We start from the raw sequence: 15,422 nt of genomic DNA, 5'->3' as shown, positions 1-15,422 counted from the left end.
AAAATAATTATTTATGGTATAGTAACTCCGAATCACGCTAAAGGAAGTGATTCAGAGGCATATTTGTGTTCTCATCACATTTTCACAAGTTTCCCCATCAATTGCAGATCGCCAGTATCTCCGTTCCTCAGTAGTCTCTCGCGTGTGTGTATTTATGTGTGCGTGCTGCAGTGCGATTGGGTCATAGTGAGCGTGTGTGTGTTAGGCTCTGAGTAACCGATAGTGACGTAACATTGCTTCTATAGTGGCCTCTCTGTGTGTCTGCCATCAGTGAGATTCTGTGGCACCAGTTTGTGACCCAGCACTGTATTCACTTTGTGACAATAGCTCATTTATTTTGCTGCTCAGTTTCAAGGTCCTCCGACACGCCAAATACTGCAAAGATCGGGCCTAGTACAGAAACAAAAACGTCTGGTTTGGCTTGGTCTATTTCCTGGAGAATCTGTATAGAATTTGTAAGCTAAAGAGGTTTAGAGATTAGCTCGGATTTTTGCAGGGCATCAACGTCAATATATAAACCCAGAGATATAATTCATAGAACATGAATTTGAGTTGACATGTTGGAGAGAAATCGGTCAAAGGTTACTGACTCAATAAACCAATGTGATTTCCATTAGGGAGAGGAAGACAGCTTTATTAGATGGGTGGAATGAGGGGGTGGATGTCTGGTCTGATGTTGTTATTGATATGTATTTCTGGCTTTTTGTTTGCCTGCTGGTCTTCCACAAAAAAAAAAGTTAATTAAGGCTTAATTGTTCATTTAAAAATCCCTTCTGATGTAGTGGGGAGGGAGAACTATCCTATGCTAATGTATGAGTGTCACACAGATGGTCATTATTAAAAGTCACTTTGTCCTACACAGGTTACCATAAGTGTTGCTGCTCGTGCTGCTGTCATCAGTGACTTGAACATTAAATCCAAAATGTAGTCATGGGACAGTGAAACCCTTTTGTGTTGCAGGCTGCTTTGTGTGCGGTGGCAGACAGGTGTGGCACCTGGGGTTTGCAGGTCGGACGGTTTGAATAAAACTGCTCTGAATGGCTAGTGTATTAGGATGATGTCATTGCAACACCCATAACAACCAGACACAAAGTCTGTCTGTTTGGAAGAAATAGTTCCCTGTTTCTGTTCACAGTTGGATCTTTGGTTTGATGATGATAATTTCATATTTCATGGTTTGAACAAACTTGCAATTGGCACTTGCCATTATATTTGGCATTAGCAGACATAGTTATATGTAGAAATGTGCCTCTAAGACTAGACCTAGACTTGTATCCTTGATTGAAGTGTTTTTCTTAATGGTTTCCTGGACTGGTGGGATCAACGTACAATACAACTGACGTTAAGACTAAGAATTAATGCTAGATTTCATGCAGCAGAATTTACATGAAGTACGTGCATGATATACCTTTACATCAGTGTATGAGTATGACTGGAAATGAGCCCAATTGTATTCAGCAGATGGATTTTAAGGGGTTAATTATGTAAAAGATAAAAGAATATTCAATTCGGGGAACTTGGGATCCTAGTACCATCTTGCATCTTAACAATGCAATACAATAGGTGTTTGCTTTTGGCCCGTGGCCTACCATTAAGCTCCAGTTTTGGCCCTCCAATGGAAAAAGTTTGGGCACCCCTGCTTTACATGAATGGTTCTGACGTCAAGACAGTACAGCGCTTGCCAATATTCTCATGCAGAAATACATGAAAATGTCTTCGCTTTCCAGTCAGCATCGAGACGTCCTGCAAAAATATTTTCACAGCGCAAAATTTCATCATGTTGAAAGGTTACACATCGAAGGTTACACAGAAAGACGTAATGGCGATGAGAACATTTCCACTGCCTTTGCCGCAGCGTAGGTTTACAGTGACCTAATCACCACAACAAAGAGTCGCACATTGTCTGCTGGAAAAGATGTGAAAACCTGCCAACTGCCAGAGCACGATATCCTCCCTGTTATCCCATTGTTTTTCTTTTCTGGGGTTACCCTGGCCCACAGAGCTGCGATGACCTTCCTCTTCCACTGTGCTGAGAACAGAGGGGGGGGGTTGGACTCCACCGAAGCCAGTTAGCAGCCAACAGGCTATATCATTATTGTTCTCTCTCGGCCGGTAGTATCCAGAGAAAGAATGATAGGGGAGACGACCCACGGAGCTCACCGTCTGGTCCGGCAGACTGGAAGTTATTAGACTGCTTGATAATCAAAAAGGGGTTTAGTTTGGGAGCAGGGTGGTGTGTCGGCTCACCTGTTGGTCAAAAGGTTGTTGCCGCTCAATCTGAAAGGAATCCTGCTCAGAAAATCTTTGACTGGCACTCCACCTTTTCTCCTCCACTATTGTCCTCTACAATAACATGTCGGCACCTGTCACGGTCCAATGACTTCCATACACAGTCTGTATCCACCCTTATTATTATGACTCATGTTCATGTTCTTAACCCTCTTTTGTCAAGTGTTTTCTGATGGCATCGTGAGGTCACCTGCCTGGCCGAGCCTCGCTCGGTGAAGGCACTCACTGAAGGCTCAATAGTGATGATTCGGCAGCAGAGGCATACTGCTGCTAATGCACATTGTGTAAACTAAGCATTTATGCTGATGGAACATCAGGCTTACGTTTTGACCCACAAGCATCTATTGATTAATGCCTTTAACAAATGTTTTTTTAGAGTGTTTAAGTTCATCAGTTGACAGGCTTGTGGCATGCCTGTGATGGTACAACACTCAATAGCTAGTTTAAATAAACACTTGGAAATTTGTGGAAATGTGGTCATTTGCGGTGAAACCCATAATTAGATGAGAAGGTCAATATTGATTTAACCTCAGTGCATCCAATAAAGAGATACTGCAGATCTGGCACATGTTTAGCATAGCTTAGCACAAAGGAAAAGAGGGATAATACATAATAAGATGCAGTGTGTCTGTGTAAATACACCCTCTCTGTACTTGAAACCAGTGGGCAACCTCCGGGTCTGGGAGGTGAAGCCAATGCTGTAGTGCCTTAAACTTGCATTCTTTCTAACAGCCAGCAGGGGGCGACTTCTCTGTTTGCAAAAAGAAGTCTGATTGTATAGAAGTCTATGAGAAAATGACCGTACTTCTCACTTGATTTATTACCTCAGTAAACATTGTAAACATGAGTTTATGGTCTCAATCTCTAGTTTCAAGTCTTCTTCAATACAGCATGATGTTCATTTAGTAAATTATGGTCCCATTTAGAGTCAAATAGACCATAAAGCAGGGGATGCTTTAGGGCGTGGCTACTTTGTGATTGACAGGTCGCTACCACGGCGTTGTCCGATCTGGGAGTTGTCCGTGTTTTCGTCTTACAACTTTAACCCTTTCACAGTGTGTTTTCAGTTCATGAAAGTTAATTATAACCATTTTGGTTGCCTAAAAATGTCTTATTCAGCGTTCGGTTGTACTTAGCTCCACCCTCTCGTGTCACTTCTGGTTGCAAAAAAACTAGATGGCGAACTCGAGGCTTCAAGACCATAAAACCAATGGGTGACGTCCACTTCTTATACAGTTTACAGTCTATGCTTGAAGCATATAGGTGAATTTGATCACTCCTTAGATGTAGTTTTGATTTTGAATAATTGTACTTTCTCCCAAATTAATATGAAAGGTTGTTTTTGTAAAATATATTCTGCATGATAATATTTTTTGTCACCAAATGGTGGCACCGAGCAGGGATGTCATTCATGATTGGACTAGGGCTGCAACTTTCAATTGGCCATTTATCTGCTGATTGTTTTCACGATTGATCAGTTAATTGTTTGGTCTAAAAAATCAGTCAGAAAATGTTCAAAAATGTCCATCACAAGCTCTAGATTAGACTATATTTGAGCTCTCAAACGAATTGTGCATTTCAGTTTGATGAACGATAGTATATTTCTTTTGTGACTGTAGTACATATAAATACCTGTTAAACAAATTCACTAAAGATTTGTTAAATTCATTATTAATAGTTTTAAATAATATTTATAGTAAATATACAGTATTATTCTTAGACATCTTTGAAAAGTTCAGGACTGATTGTATTACTATCCTGATAAATCTCATTTCAGTTAGGTCTTTTATACATAATTATCGCAAAAAGTACGGAGCTGCTGTGCATCAGAGCTGCTGTGCATTAGTATGGAGCTCCAGTAACGGGTTCAGTCATTTGTCAAGTACGTGCAGAAAGGGAAGCAAAACATCAGTGAATCAGTGGTCCTGACTCTTTTCCTTAGGACGCTTGTCTATCCCCAAATGACTTTAGGACTGTTGCTGAAGTGACGGATTAGATTTCTGTGCCAGCATTACCTCAGCTCTCCTGCTTTCCAAACACACACACACACACAAAGAGAAAGAGAGCTTACAGCTGTATAAAGGGCTGAGCACCGGCTGTTTTCTCACTTCTGCATAGATATGCATTATATTGACCTAGCCTATTTCTCTCCTGACTACTGACGTCATTAAGATCTTAAGTATCGCACTAAATTTCAAGAATAGCTGCAGCGTTAAAGGCATAGGCGTTTATTGTGACTGCGTTCGGTTCATTTCCTCCAGGCTTTTCTCATACCTTTTTGTGTGAGCCAAATGAGAATAATTAGGTACTAGGCGCTATCTGTCCTGGATGAAAACATACGGAAACGGATATGTTGTGTTTCATGGGTCATCTCACAACCACCACAACTGTTAGCAGCTCTAGAAATGGTAGTTTGCTGTTTCAGGAGTGGGACTAAAAACATAGGTGCAGTTTGAACTGTAAGATTGGGGGTTCAGGAAATAAATCTAGAGGGAATGTAATGTGCACAACGCAGAGAGGTCTAATGTGTTGGGATGCGTGCAGCCTACATATTGCACCCTCTAAACAGAATGCGACGCCAGCAAAGGTGACAAAATCAGTTTCAGTTGCATTGTTTTGCGCGAACAACGAAGCGCTGCGGAGCGTGCTGTTTTGATCTGAACTTTTGTCAGACCTCCTGTTTCTGTTTACTCCTGTCGCTCGTTTAAATTCGCTGCAACGAAACAGGAATGGCTGATTATGTGGGGTTGAAATGAGGAGTTATCTATACGATACCTCCTCATTTCACCACAAACACCTAAATAAGGTGACAGCAGGCTGGAGGGAGACCACCATGAGATCGCCTGAAAGTTTACTTAGGCTACTGTTGGCTGCATTGTATGTCATTTTCAGTAAATATTTATAGGTTTAAAACCTGTGTTTTCTGTTTGAAAAACACAAACGTCGGAAGATAGAAAAGTACTACTCACCCATCTTGTAAGTGGCTACATCTCTAGTGTGATCTCGACCGTACAGCTGGTTTGTTTAGCGTAACAGAAAGTGCATATTTAATGATGTGTGGACAGAGTGTCCGATGTTATTAGTAAATAAAAATACCACAAATCTTTCTTCTGATCTTGTTAGTTTCTTATTCTCTCAGTAACAATCCCAACAACGTCAATATTATTCATTATTATGATAAATGATTAGATCTGCTTTATTATAAAAAATATAAGATGCATTTCTTGGGCGTTCAGTGAACCCCCTGAACCAACGCAAACTGCGCCTGTGACCAATAATGAGTCAGATTACATCCCGTCAATGGTAAATAAACAGTCTTTCATGAGATCATTTGAATGCTTTGTACGATTCTGATTAATTGGATTCTGTCTCTCTGTTTTTTTTTTTTCCTCTAACAGAAAGAGATTCAGGCCATGAGCCAGTGCCACCACCCCAACATCGTGTCTTACTACACCTCGTTCGTGGTGAAGGATGAGCTGTGGCTGGTCATGAAGCTGCTCAGTGGTGGTAAGTGCACAAGGATTTGTTCTTCCATCATCTGTCCAATCTTTTCCTACACTGCCCTCGACTTCTGTCGGTCATTCTGAACGTTTCCTGAACAGGCAAAAATATCACAACATCACAACTTCACAATTTGTTTTGGCGTACACTTTTGGCCTTAAAATCATATCGGGAGGGGTCCATAATTTTTGTCAGGGCCCCCCATGATGAGAGAGGGACAGTGGGAAGAGCTGGGCCACTTGCTGCCGGTGATTGTAGGGAATGTGACAGCACTGATCTTCATTGTGTCCCATGTGAGCTGCAGCTCTTTCCGGGCTTTAACTCAGTAACAGTGCAGGAGCTAATGACAGGGCAGAGGTAATAACAGCCCGCAGGCCGGCGTCATGGCACCCATGTGGCAGCGCTGCAATTAACTAGTAAGAGGAGCATGAAGAGGAGGCCACCATGGAGAGAGAGAGAAACCTCAAAATGCAACAACTGCTGCATCTGCTTCCGATTGGTTTTTATTTTCACCAGCGACTAGAGTCTTTGTGGTTCTGGATCGGCCTGTGAGGGAGCTTTTACAGCAGACCTGTGACAGCTCCCGAGACACAAACAGCATGTGCATGAAGGCGTCCTGTACCAAACATTTCACAAGCACCGTCTTCAGAGATGAACACTGATAAGAGTCAACAATTTCCACTCGTTTCACTCTTAATCCTGCTTTCAGTCTAATTATACAAGCACAAGCGTACACCGATACATCCACACGCTAAACATCTCCACCGTGTTTCCACCCCTCCCTCGTTCCTCTGTGTAAACAGCGTCCCACTGTAACGAATAGTGCCCAGGTGGCATGCCTGGCTCCCTCGGATACACTCGAGTCATGAGCCGCTTGGCAGCCGCCTCGCAGCTGGGCCCAGGGGGCGCAGCGCCCGCCAAGCGACGCTCGAGCAGACGGCCAGCACTCACAGCAGGAGCTGACACCACTTAAGATGGCACTCTCTCCTTCCCCTTATCCCAGTTAAACAGGGGCCCTTGATGCTGAGTTTTATTGTGCGGAGTAATTAAATGATGGCCGTGGCGACGTCTGCCATGGAGACAGACCTCGAAATGAGGTCGGGTTTATAGAGCACCACTCCACAGGGCAGGGCATACCAGCCCCGAGGAAGGCCAACCGCTGTCTGCTCCTCTGGCTTGATGGAGCGTAAGTAACCCTCCACCCTCCGACTCCGCCCTGTCTTGTGTCTTCTGCTATAGAGAGACTGTTAACAGTTGGTCTGACAAAGCCCTGTTTTTATACCAACAGTGTTTGTTTGTAAAGTGCTATATGACGAAGCAGCAGAGTACATTCCTACAGTATAGGTCTCATTCCTTAGAGAGTAGAGAGAAGAATGTTGTTTTACCATATAGTAAAACAACGTTCTTCTCTCTGTTCTCTAAGGAATGAGACCTAGAGTACTAGAGAATGAGTACTAGATGATGTTGTTTAAGCAATATTTTCACATTTACGTTTATTCTTTTACAGAATAATTGCTAAACAATCTGTTTCCAAAACACTTATACGTCTGGATAGGCTATGTTTCACTCGGCCGCAATACAGAATTTACTGATGGTATGCTACTCTTGCTCTACCATTTCTTAGAGGTTGACTCTCGGTATGCTACTGCTGTTCTATTGGCTTATGGCACTCAAGGTATGTCACTCATGTTGCACTGGCAGATACCAGTTAAGCATGATACTTGTACCCCAGGGCATACTTCAGCAGTTGCCACGTGGGTATTTTGAGAGATTGTGGAGAAGCTCAGCTTATTTAGAAAACAATAGAAATTAGTATTTGGTAAAAACAAATATGTATCCGCATACTTGTGTTTCGGGAGAAAGATAAACCCGCAAATAGGATTACAACAGGCCGACTGCACAGCACACACCTCCCAATGACCTCAGTTAACACCACATGTAGGCATTTAGAATATGTGAAGACTAGCTTGCAAAAATGTGTAGTATACAGAACACCTTCATTGTTAGAACGAGGCATTTTGGCTTGTGGCCTTAAAGTTGTTCAGTATACTACAAGTTTTGCTGGCGTTTTTTTCACACTCTTTCCTTTCTGCAGGCACATTGGAGGTAGGTGAAGTTGTGCCGGAAATCCATACACTGCTAGCAGAAAAGTAAAAAAAAAAGTACACTAAACAAAATGGATAAATGTTTGAAACATCTATCTTCTGACACTCTAAGTACTAGAAGTATGAATCCTGACAGGTCTTTCACTGGCACATACTCACAACATGCCATCAACCTTTTTTTGATCTTGGTGTGACTTTACATTTTTTAGCTTGTACAACAAAAAAGTCCACCGTTGCATATTGTTACACTAAAGCATCAGCGGATTAATGGTGCTTTCACACCTAGCCTGTTTGGTTTAGTTAAACCAAACTCCGGTCTGTTTGCCTGATTAGTATGGTTCGTTTGGGCTGGTGGGAAAATTATTAATCTAACCCTGGTGCGAACCAAACAACTAAACTGCTTGAAAAGGTGGGACTCGGATGTGATTTTAGCATGATTTCAAAAGCTAAACTACTAAACTAATCCATCTCCTGATCGTGAAATCTGTTCAGCAATCGATCTTATAATTGATCTTTATAAGGCCATGTATATAACCTATGAATGCAAATCAACACGTATGCACGTCAGCGCTGGTATTTTCCCTGATTAATAGGTCAAACGCTGTTAATACTGCCCCCTCTTTGTCGTTTTTATATTTTTTTCCTGTGTGAATGACTTATTTCAAAGAAACTTATGAGCTCATCTCTGGCAAACACGAGATTTAAAGTGTTGCTTTTGTTTGTTTCTTTGTAGAGAAAATCCGTTTCACATCTCAGTCGATTAAATCAACTAATCAATTAGTCGACAAAAATCAAATTCTTTGGTCAATTACAACCCTAAAATAGTGTGTGACAGCAATCCCACTGTAACAAGCCCTGAGTACTGTATAAGACAGTTTTGTACAGTCCTGTTTCTACCTGTGGTCAATTTACGGTCTAATAATACTTATAATCAGTAGGAACCGGACCAAAACTAAAATGCCACAATATATAATTTTTTTCCACCTTGATCCGCACCAAATTAATCAAACTACAGGTGTGAAAGAATGAATGGTAATGCCTCTTTTAGTTAAGCATATCCCTTGTCCTATTTTAGACTTCATGTCCTATGTTTTTCAACTGTAAAAGGCCTAATCTTCAGTCGAGACTGTCCTCCTTTCTGTTAAATCCGTTCAAGGCCCAACCTGCAGAGCTGAGTTTTGCAGTAGGTGCGCAGTAGGCGCGGGGCTCTTCAGGAAATTCCTGTTCCGAATGTGACATGTGAACAACTGTTTCATTAGAGCGCGCCGCATAACCCGTGGCTGACTGAATACACATCGGAGAGACATCCACTGAAACCCACTGGGACAGAATATGAGTCATGCCAAAGCAAGCAGCTGAATGTGTTCCCAGGAGATTAATGTGCAGCCTTCGCAGACCGACTTCACTGCTGCCGCGTTCAATCGAGTGCCACTCAGAGTGGAGTCATAGATCCAGCAGATTGTTATTGACTGTTTCAATTTAGCATAAGAAAAGACTCAAGTTTGGAGCCAGTGGATGTGTCACATCATGATGTGGCCAGAATACTGATGCTGATGATGACTCCAGGTTCATGCAGTTCAGACAATGAACAGTAACTAAGGGGGGCGGGTCTTAGGATTGTTTTTTTCCCCCCAAGCAAATTGTGTAACTGAGTAAAAGTAAAGGTATTGACGGCTGCATCGTTCAGTGTGTCAATCCTCTCTTCTACACCTTGTCTCTGCACCACCTATGCCTCTCCACAGCCCCTCCCGTGCCCCACCCTCCTTCTCCCCCTGCAAATTCGCTTGGCATTCCCCATCGGCCTTTAGCCCAGTTGGCACTGGCTCTCATCTCCTTCGTCCACCTCCCCTTTCTCCCTCCTGCTCCCCTTTTACTCTCCCATCCTCTCGCTCAGTCTCAGACAAAAAGACTGTAAAGGCGATGAAGTAATTTGTCGCTTTTACACCTTCACAGTTTTTGTTTGAAATCCCGAGAAAGAGAGAGAGAGAGAGCGATTTGACTAATCCAGCATGGAACTGAAATGATGATTTGACATTTTCCTGAGTTTTTTGCATGCTCTACTCTACAGTGCGCTACACTGTCGAGACTCAATTCACCCCCTGTGATTTGTATAAACTCTCCCTGTGGGGGCCTTGGGAGAGGCGCCGTTCCAAACCAGGCCAACAGGTGTCATTTGTCTTGGAAGCCGTAGTCTTTCCCATGCAAAATGAACCTTTGGGTTGTTAACTTGTCAGTCATGTGTCAGCATGTTGAAACAACCTAATGAGGCATGAAGAGTTCAATCAGATGAATTTGAAAGAGGCTGACAAGGCTGGCATTTAGTGATTCCCGAAAGCCTTCGTCATGCTGTGTGTGAGCACTTAGAATTGTTCTCCCCTCAGTGCCGCTGAGACTTGCTTGAAAAAGGAACTATACACTATTTGTGTTACTTTACCCTTTATCTTTGTCAACCTTTCCCTTTTCTCTTAAAGACAATTTTTGGGGGATTATTTGCTTTCTTATGCCGAGAGTTGGATGAGAAGATCGATACCACTCTCCGTACCGACATCAGTATCAATCTTCTCATCTAATTCCTGGCAAGAAAGCAAATAAGCATGTCAAGCTATTCCTTTTAATGGTGTGTCGATAAAACAGGGCTGTAACTTTTCATATCCAGTTGAGTGGGCGAGGTTAAGTTCCCCGCTCATTAGCTTTTTGGTCACTTTCTCATGTAATCGAACCTTAATTTGTTGCCTCATTAGGACTACATCTCCCCCTCCCTTTGGCTGTGACTCGATTCCCTCTTTCCCTCAGCACCTTTCTCCATTGTCACCTGTCACTCCTTGTCACTCCCTCTCCCTCCTGCCATCTCAGACAAGGAGATGAACATCACAATGAGTGCAGAAGCATTGAGAGAGAGGAGGGAACCGTGTGTAGAGAACAGAGGAGGAAAAAAAAAAAACACTGCCTTTTCTCAATGAGCTTCAAAGAGCTGTCACATCAGAGACGGGAGGCTGCACTCTCCTCGCCTCTCGCTTCACTCACTCACATGTACGCTATCTCACGGACACACATCTAGGCTGCTTTTCCCGCCTTTCCTCATCACGTCCTCTCTTTGAATGAGCCTCTTTTCCTCACTGCTGCTGAATCACATTTTTCGCCGCGCACTCTCACGCGCACGAAGAACCCGCTGAACCCACCGTCTCTCTCTCTCTCCCTCACTCTGCCTCCGCGCCTCGCTGTGTCTAAGACTCTCTGCACCAACACCGTCTAGTCTCCGGCGGCCCGTCATCGCCGGCTCCTCTGGGTAATGCAGAGCTCGACTGAGTGCCGCAGGCGAGGACAACCTGAAGCGATTGAGCAAATAGATATCTTTGCACCCTTAGCCTGGCACCGTTGCTAAAACACAATCAATTTAGATGCTGGGATTGTATCACGGACAGTCTTTCAGGACCTTGAAAAGGCCATTTCCAGCTTTTGTTTGCAAGTGTGTGTGTGTGGCTGAGGGACAGACAGTGTGTTTGTGTATCACTGCAGCACAATACAGCTTGTCAGCCATTCTTTTTGCTTCTCTGCTCCGTCGCCATTCACAAGTGTCGCCCAATTTTCTGTCACACCGAATGCAAAATAGCGAACCTCTTGTCAGAGAGATGTTCTTTATTCTGTGGAGATCACACACTGACGGCAGTCTTGACTTTTCATCCGGAGCGCTGCTTTTTTATTCAGCAGTAGCCAGGCTGAGGGAGACGTGGTGACCCGCCAGGTCAGCGAGCAGAGCTGCGCTCGTTCTCCATTCAGCCCGGGCAACTGAGGACAAAGCAAACAGTTGAACTTGTAACCTCAAATGTTAACATGCACACTTATCTTCCATGCAGATCGCTGGCCAATTCCAAAGGCATGAAAGCCACATGCACCCTGAAATAGAAGTCACATAGAGTATGTTATTTCTAAAACTGTAGCGCTCCGTCAGTCTGTAATGATGTTGTCAGCGAGAGTAAAATCCTAGAGCTGCTCTGAGAGTAATGAAATGACTCTGACAGCAGCCATGCTGATTTTAACTGGGCGTATTTTCTGATTACCAGCTGTGTGCATGAGTTTCGTTTGGCTGGAAAACCTCAGACAAAAACCCTGTGAGCCAACAAAGTCAATGAACCAAGTCGAAAAAATGTCCCCCAATGACATCATAAATTCAAGTCTTGTTGCTGTTTAGTCACTGAGACAGTTGAGACAGTTGTCGCTGTTTGTAGATACTGACGCTACTTTTTAATATCGTAGATGGCACAACATAATTATTTTTAAACAGCGGATTTACCCTTTTACCCTCTGAGACCCACAATAGACCTGTTTTTTTTGTCTTTTTTAAGGGGGGACAGGGGGTCTTTAGTGGGATACAGCAGGTCAACAGTATATGTCACATAGAAGTGGTGTGCATCATCTGAAAGCTGAGAACCTGAAGATTAATTTGAGATGCAGCTCAGCACTGTTTTTCAAGTTGTTCTAGTCATTAATCAGAAATAGACATGAATTAATTGAATGAATTAATTAAAACAAATTGTGAAAGTGTATAAGGGCTAAGAACATTATGATGGAAGTATATGATGGCCATTCCCATGCTCTGTTATGTCTCATAAGTTGTTGCAGCAACTTTTGGGTTGATACCATTTGTTACACAGATTTGGTGCTAAATTTAACCATTTTTTTTACCATTTGAAAATTGATAAAAATGATCAGTAATCACATTAAGACTCCGAAACCTTGAGGAACACCATAGCTGTGATTTGGCATCAAAAACCTTTATCATTTGGTCATTTTATACAGTGAGGTCAAGTTTCATAATGGCTACTATGGGGACTAACTTCATCATACCTGAACACAGTTTTGCTCATTGGATCCATAAGCGTCTAAGTGATACCCAGTTTATGCAGTTCAAAGACTGTTTAGGGACCCCAGTATGCAGCAATATTCAAATAGACCATTTTTAGAACAGGCGAAAGTAACACCTTTGTACTGCATGCATAAAACTGCATGTGATTATTCTAAAGTGGGCAAGTCTGTAAAGGGGAGACTCGTTGGTACCCATAGAACCCATTTTCATTCACATATGGCAGTTTTTCCTCGCCAAAAATGTAGCCTAACTTTTGAGCATTACTGAGCTTCCTTTCTGACAAGCTAGTATGACATGGTTGGCACCAATAGTTTCCTTAGGTTTTCTAGTTTCACATAATATCTGTACCTACTCTAGCTTTAAAACCGAACCGGCTACAGCCTTTTGAAAGACAGTAAAGTCGGTCATGGGTCTTGGGGGTTAAAGAACGCATGGCAACAAATGTTTTGATTTCTCTCTCTCCACCATTGGTTTGTTTTGCCACGGTCAAATTAAAAGGTCATGATGATGTTTATGGTTCAAGGGCTTTGTCTTAGCACAGCTAAATCTTTTGTTTTTTCCTTCAATAAAATCCATCTTACTGGAACTGGAAAAAAACGGTCTTTGTGTACCCACAATGTAATTTATCCAAACAGTATAATTATACATGAATCATGTTGACTCAATGTCTGCCAATCCACCAGGAAGTATGTGTTTTCATAAATAAGTTTTAGTTTACAGTAGGCTTAAAAAATTATATAGGCTACCCCGAGGTGACTTTCTCATTGATGCTGTAGCATCATCAGTTAACTCCTCATATACCCCGCCATTTCTAAAGAGGGCGACTGCTGGATAGTTTTCATTTCTCTCTGACATTGAAAATGTAGTTTTCAACAAAGAAAAATATGCATGCCATTGTACTTCTTGTTATCAACCACTGTCCTATGGTTATTACCTTACAGGCTCCGTGCTGGACGTGATCAAGCACATCATCTCGCGAGGCGAACACAAGACGGGCGTCCTGGACGAGGCCAGCATAGCCACGGTGTTGAAAGACGTGCTCGAAGGCCTGGAGTATCTCCACAAGAACGGACAGATCCACAGGTAACAAGAATCAAGGCCCTGTACTCTGGTACTCTAATAAAACTGACACAGGACTTTCTATCACCACTAGGCTCCGAGGCTTTATCACATTTATCCTTGAGGGTTTATGGAGCAGAAACGTTCTCTTCACTGTTGCTCTCCTAAAAGGTGTCCTACTAATATTAGGTCCCCCACCTTGACTACATGAGACATTATGTTATTGTAGTGGAGTCTGTGTCCATTTGTTTTTGTGTTGAGTTGACACACTAATTCAGATACAAAGCATAATAGAAATGCTTTATATCTTGAGCTCCCACTATAGAATAGATTGCTGTGTACAAGATGCATTTTTTGATAAAAGCAGTGTTTTAATGAGAACATTTTTTGAGTCTAATAAATAATTAATTAATAGTCATAATTAAATGTTTTTCAGATGCAGATTTCATATTAAAAGGATGGTTCGGGTGTTTTGAAGTGGGATTGTATTAGGTACTCATCATTAGTCAGTGTATTACCTACTGGAGATGCAGACAGGAGTTACTGCACGGAACCAAAGCAATGTACTGCTTTGTCCGGTATAAAAAGTTGTTTTAGCCACCTAAAAGAAAGGCTCACCTTAAAAAAATCAATATTACTTTAAGTGTTCGCTATATTTAGAATATTTTCGCCAATTTACCTTGCCATGAGACAACTATACAGTCTATGTTTCTGACGGGAAACTGAAGCCGTTATCTCTGCTCTCTCCAAAACAGACTCCATTGAAAACAAACGGTACTTTTACCTCGCAGAATACGGGAGTTGCTGGTCTACCGCTGCCTTGATCGGTTAGTTTGTTTGTGTTATCGTGTGACTAGTTCGAAATTGCCAAAGTCACAAACAAACTAACCGATCGAGGCAGCGGTAGACCAGCAACCCCCGTGCTCTCCAAGGTAAAATTACAGTTTTTTTCAATGAAGTCTGGTGGCTTTGGCGAGAGCATAGATGGATACGAGGGCTTCAGTTCCCCATCAGAAAGGGCCGTCTTACGGCAAGGTAAAGTGGTGGAAATTTTCTAAATATAGTGTACACTTAAACTGATATTGATTTTTTTTTTACAGTAGTTGTGCCTTTCTTTTAGGTGGCTTAATATGTTTTACTGCCGGCCCAATCCTCAGCAGTACATTGCTTTGGTTCCGTGCGGTAACTCTTGTCTGCTTCTCCAAGCTGGGGGCGTCCTGACTGTCATCTAGATAATACACGGACTATTGATAAGTACCTCATACAACCCCACTTCAAAACACCCAAACTATCCCTTTAATACTTCATATTAATTCAAATATATGGAGACATCTTAACATATAAACTCTCCTAAGGCCAACTCTCACTGGCTTCATTAATGTACTACTTAGCATAAATGTCTGTTTTTATATATTACGGTGGCTAATTGACTTATGTGGTATCTGTTGCCTTCATACTCTTTCATTTTTTCAGTGATCCTGTCATATATTACCTCTCTTAATCAAAACAGGAAGTGTAACCAGGCAACCTGTGCAAATTAATGCATGGTCTTAGTGCGCGGTTTAATGCAAAGTTAAATACGTGGAAGTGATTGGTATTCTTCG

At 42.3% G+C, this 15,422-nt stretch overlaps 1 protein-coding gene across 2 annotated transcripts in view; it reads left to right on the top strand.

Moving 5' to 3' along the window:
* The window catches only part of oxsr1b (oxidative stress responsive kinase 1b), a 41,965-nt gene that overhangs the window by 12,644 nt on the left and 13,899 nt on the right, over positions 1–15,422 (top strand). For both annotated transcript variants that reach the window (XM_037757214.1, XM_037757215.1), the window contains exons 3-4: positions 5,688–5,796; positions 13,701–13,842. In XM_037757214.1, coding sequence (XP_037613142.1) covers positions 5,688–5,796; positions 13,701–13,842 — 251 coding nt within the window. The remainder of the gene's footprint in view (positions 1–5,687; positions 5,797–13,700; positions 13,843–15,422) is intronic.

This window comes from Sebastes umbrosus, chromosome 21, assembly GCF_015220745.1.
Source record: "Sebastes umbrosus isolate fSebUmb1 chromosome 21, fSebUmb1.pri, whole genome shotgun sequence".
Classification (NCBI taxonomy): Eukaryota; Metazoa; Chordata; class Actinopteri; order Perciformes; family Sebastidae; genus Sebastes; species Sebastes umbrosus.
The sequence above is the reverse complement of the archived record's forward strand: the minus strand, read 5'-3'. Positions and strand labels throughout refer to the sequence as shown.